General features: G+C 43.3%; 1 protein-coding gene across 1 annotated transcript; it reads right to left on the minus strand.

Annotated features, from left to right (window-relative positions):
* LOC136534869 (beta-1,3-galactosyltransferase 7-like) lies at window positions 1-3,384 on the minus strand. Its single transcript, XM_066527231.1, has 11 exons — window positions 3,062-3,384; window positions 2,846-2,942; window positions 2,209-2,267; window positions 1,911-2,101; window positions 1,618-1,678; window positions 1,403-1,475; window positions 1,168-1,288; window positions 977-1,064; window positions 756-881; window positions 552-661; window positions 1-442 (listed from the first exon to the last, which is right to left on the minus strand). Exons 1-11 carry the CDS (start codon window positions 3,226-3,228, stop codon window positions 294-296), a joined length of 1,242 nt encoding a protein of 413 aa, XP_066383328.1. The 5' UTR covers window positions 3,229-3,384; the 3' UTR covers window positions 1-293.
* Window positions 3,385-3,815: the final 431 nt, after the last annotated feature.

The following is a 3,815-nucleotide window of genomic DNA, read 5'->3' on the forward strand; positions in this document are numbered from 1 at the left end:
ACTGAAAAAACATGTATTCCCACCCACATCATCCCTGTATGGCCGTATCACCTATTTCTCAACAAAAATTAAATAAAATAAAAATGACGTGCTCCAGTAGCTTCTTCCTATATCAGACATGCATGCCTCCCTTCTCTGAACTTCCTTTGTGCATACAACGCGAGTCTTCTAGGAACACAAGGCAGCTATGGCCTGCACACAAGCGTGTGTGTGTTTTTGTATATATACACCCAAACAATGGAGCCTCGTGACCATTCCCACTCTTCATCCTGCATGCCCTTAACATCATCTTGTCAGAACGAGGCACTCCAAATTGCATCCTCCCCTTCGCTGCATCTCGAGTGCACGTATTTTAGCCTCTCAACTGGATTGCAGACCCCACTGCACTGCCAGTCAAACGACGCAACACAAACGTTCCCTGCTTGTCCTTTCCACTCACAGTCTGAGATGAAATTTCAGAGAGCAAAGATTGGTCAGAACTTAGAAGTGCCACAGTGACTTCCATTTTCAGGAAATGGTGCATGGTATTCGGAGGTGCTGAAGAAACTGACCTGGTGGTGTGCCACAACACATGTCCCTGTCGTCGATGTGCTCCACATCTAGGCCGATAAACCATGCGCCGAGAGATACATCTTCATTCGCGTATTTATGTAGTATGGGCCTAGGCGATACGATGAACATACGTAGCTGCATCAGCTGCCACTCAAGAAAAAGAAAATTTGTCTGAGTGAGCACAAACCATGCTCCGATCTTACTGGTTGATCGAGATGTAGGTGGCAAGATCCTTGGAGATGGCATAGATCTGCCCTGTGGCATGGCGGAAGTACTTGTTCCCGTCTTCTCCAAACTTCCAGAACTCAGGCTCATGGTATTTTGCATTTCTGATGAGAAGAACATCAGTGAAGTGGCATGTCAGTATCTAAAGAATTCAATGTATTGGAACTTCAATTTTCTAGGCTGTTTTTAGAGGAATTACTTGTCAGAAAGGACTGGTCCCGACTTCATACAACCAATATACACCCGTGGTTTCAATTTATGCCGACCAAGGGTTGCAATGAGCATCCCTGCACATTTTACACCAGTTAATAAATAATTAATAGACCTCTCCACCATCATTGGTGATTTTAGAGGTTTATATACTTATAGTCTAATACTAAAGAGTCGTACCTAGGTTTACGTGAACATCGTCGTCCACCTTGACATAGAAATCTGCATCCCATAAGGCCACAGCAGTGGAGAAGAATATCTTGGTCTTTGCAGATAGCTTGTGGTACCCTTCAACATGATCCTATAAGCATGACAGTCCCTCAATCAGCGGCAGAACATAGATTTGGATGATTGTGCTTCAACGGAATGGACAAAACAATGGGTAAAGTTATATAGTTAGTGAAGATCATCATACCAGCCTAAGAAAGTCGTGATGCATTTCATCCTCCGCGTCTATAGCTTTATCAAGGACGTTGTTTGATGTAGCGCTGGAACGCATAAAAACCAGTTTTTTACTTCAGTACAGTAAGTAAATGCATAAACTATTGAATATGTACAGCTTCTTAAATATGCGTTTGTAACGTATTCGCAAACGTTAAACTGAAAGACAATACAGTTAAGCATGCATACCTATGTCCTATCGTAAATCGGATGATGATTCCCTTCTCCTCCAGTTTCTTGAGTTTCTCACCTAATAAACAGCAGGTCAGTATGCAAGAGACAGAAAGCACAGTAACTTAGAAATAGCAATCAGCCCTAATGGAGATTTCCTGTGGCATTGGATGTTTCAAAAAAAAAAAAAAAACAGAGAGAATCCTGCATCATTTCCTCTAGGCTAGGAGCCTAGGAACAAGGAACACAATAAACAATCGGTAACCAGCATCAGTCGGAAAAAAATTCAGGTTGCAGTGCATAACGCGAACCTTGAGGCATCCAGGTCTCCCTCACAGAATCCCGACGCTTCCTGCTACTGAAGGCGGTGTTGATCCCAATCACTACAAACGCCCTTCTCCTCTGCTTACTTATGCCGCCTGTACTTTCCCCATGAAGCTCATTGCTACTGCGCTTTGCTGCCAGCTCCATCTGTAGTGTGTCAATTGACTTTTCTAAGGATCTGAAAACAAAATGATACCCAAATTAGTCCCGAATTGACAGTCCGAGAGGCATTGATAGACGAGAAACAGTTTCTATGAACAGTTTTCAAGATCGACGCTGACTTACTGTATGGCTTCATGAGTCTTTGACACCTCCCCCATAATGTCACTATCTTCAGCTGGTTTCTGAAACCAAGAAAGGTTATACAATCAGTTAACTGAGTTGTTACTCCTCGGAAGGATTACCGAAGAATTTGAGGGCACACGGTTTAGAAATCCATGTTAAAGAACATACTTCTTGACCTTGAAAAGCTTGCTTCACGTTTTCGCTATAGTACAATTTTATGTGCTTTATCGAACAGTGTAGTCAAATGCAGGAGATTTTTTTTTAAAAAAAAAAACAAGTGGTGCCAAAAACTACATGAGGTACTTAATTAGTGCATATATGGTGCATATTCATTTGCTCGTGTTCCCTAAACCGCCATAGTCTTTAATCTACGTTTTCCTGCCTGATAAATACTGCCATAGTTCATAGTACTAAACAAGACGTCAAGACATGAATATGATGCCTCATGCCTGTAACAATGTCGAGTTCAACAATGTCTGAAGTAGCAAGCTGATTAGGTTCAGGGATTTATTATAGAGCAAAATTAAATATAATATATATATATATATATATATATATATATATATATATATATATATATATATATAATAAGCAAAAGAAAAGAAAAACAGAAAGCTCAGGGGTTAGGCAGGCCTACCGGCTTGGCAACAAAATCTTCGGAAAGGCTCTGCAGCTCCCTGTCGTGCTCGTGCCACCGGCTCTGCACCACAACCGGGCTCGGCACCGATCCAAACCTGCCACGAAACCCATCGCCGCCGCGGAAGGCAGAACTCCGTAAGCCTTGCAGCACGCGCTGACACGCACAGAACTCACCCGGCATGGCTCAAGAATACAAACCAATCTATTGACTCACAGGTCCGTGACGAGCATGCCGAGGAAGAAGCTGAGAAAGCAGAGGATCAGTATCCGGCGCGAGAGCAGCCTCCTTTCCAAGGCGGGGCCGCCGTTCTTGGGCTTCATCTCCGATCGTTCCGCCTCTCTCCTCTGCTCCGTCGTCGTGTCGCGTCTATCCTGGGACATCGTACTATGCGTTTCGTGAGTCACACCATTCGGCTTTATGCATGTTCGACGTAACCGAAGCAGAGGAGGAGGGAAACACCAAGAGCGAGACGACGACGACTGGTTTAATGGTGGACTCGGAGCAAATGCTACGTTCACGGCGCAAGGTGGGAACGCTGTTTTTCTAGACGGAGACATAGGTGGGGAACGGGGATGCCTGCCTGTGGTTTAGAGGAAGGCTGTTGCGGGGCTCCATTTTCTTTTTTCTCTTAAATAAAATACTTAAATACATCATCAATTACTTCAAAATCAGTTTGCGTTTTAAGACACATGGAATTATTGATCAAGTCATACGTACTAAATTTGTTTTTTAATCCTAATGTAGAGGCATTTTTTAACTGTAGGGAGGAAACCATGTCATTTGACAACTCATTTTTTTCTAAATGAGATTTATAAAAAGCCTTCCTTAAAAAGCAAGTTAATAATACTATCTGAAGGGTTCAGAATTAAAGAAAGCCCGTCGTGCATCACAACAGGCCAAAAAAAACTGGCATCATTTTTTGGCGCCGGCCTGCCGCGTTGGCACCGGCACGGCGAGTTCCGGATCA

Source organism: Miscanthus floridulus, unplaced genomic scaffold (genome assembly GCF_019320115.1).
Source record: "Miscanthus floridulus cultivar M001 unplaced genomic scaffold, ASM1932011v1 os_2356_4, whole genome shotgun sequence".
NCBI classification, from domain to species: domain Eukaryota; kingdom Viridiplantae; phylum Streptophyta; class Magnoliopsida; order Poales; family Poaceae; genus Miscanthus; species Miscanthus floridulus.

Coding starts and splice junctions, on each gene's coding strand:
- LOC136534869 (XM_066527231.1), bottom strand. CDS start 3,228: ATGTCCCAGGATAGACGCGACACGACGACGGAGCAGAGGAGAGAGGCG. Junction 2,102..2,208: donor AAGACTCATGAAGCCATACA/GTAAGTCAGCGT, acceptor TTTTGTTTTCAG/ATCCTTAGAAAAGTCAATTG. Junction 1,476..1,617: donor CGATTTACGATAGGACATAG/GTATGCATGCTT, acceptor TATGCGTTCCAG/CGCTACATCAAACAACGTCC.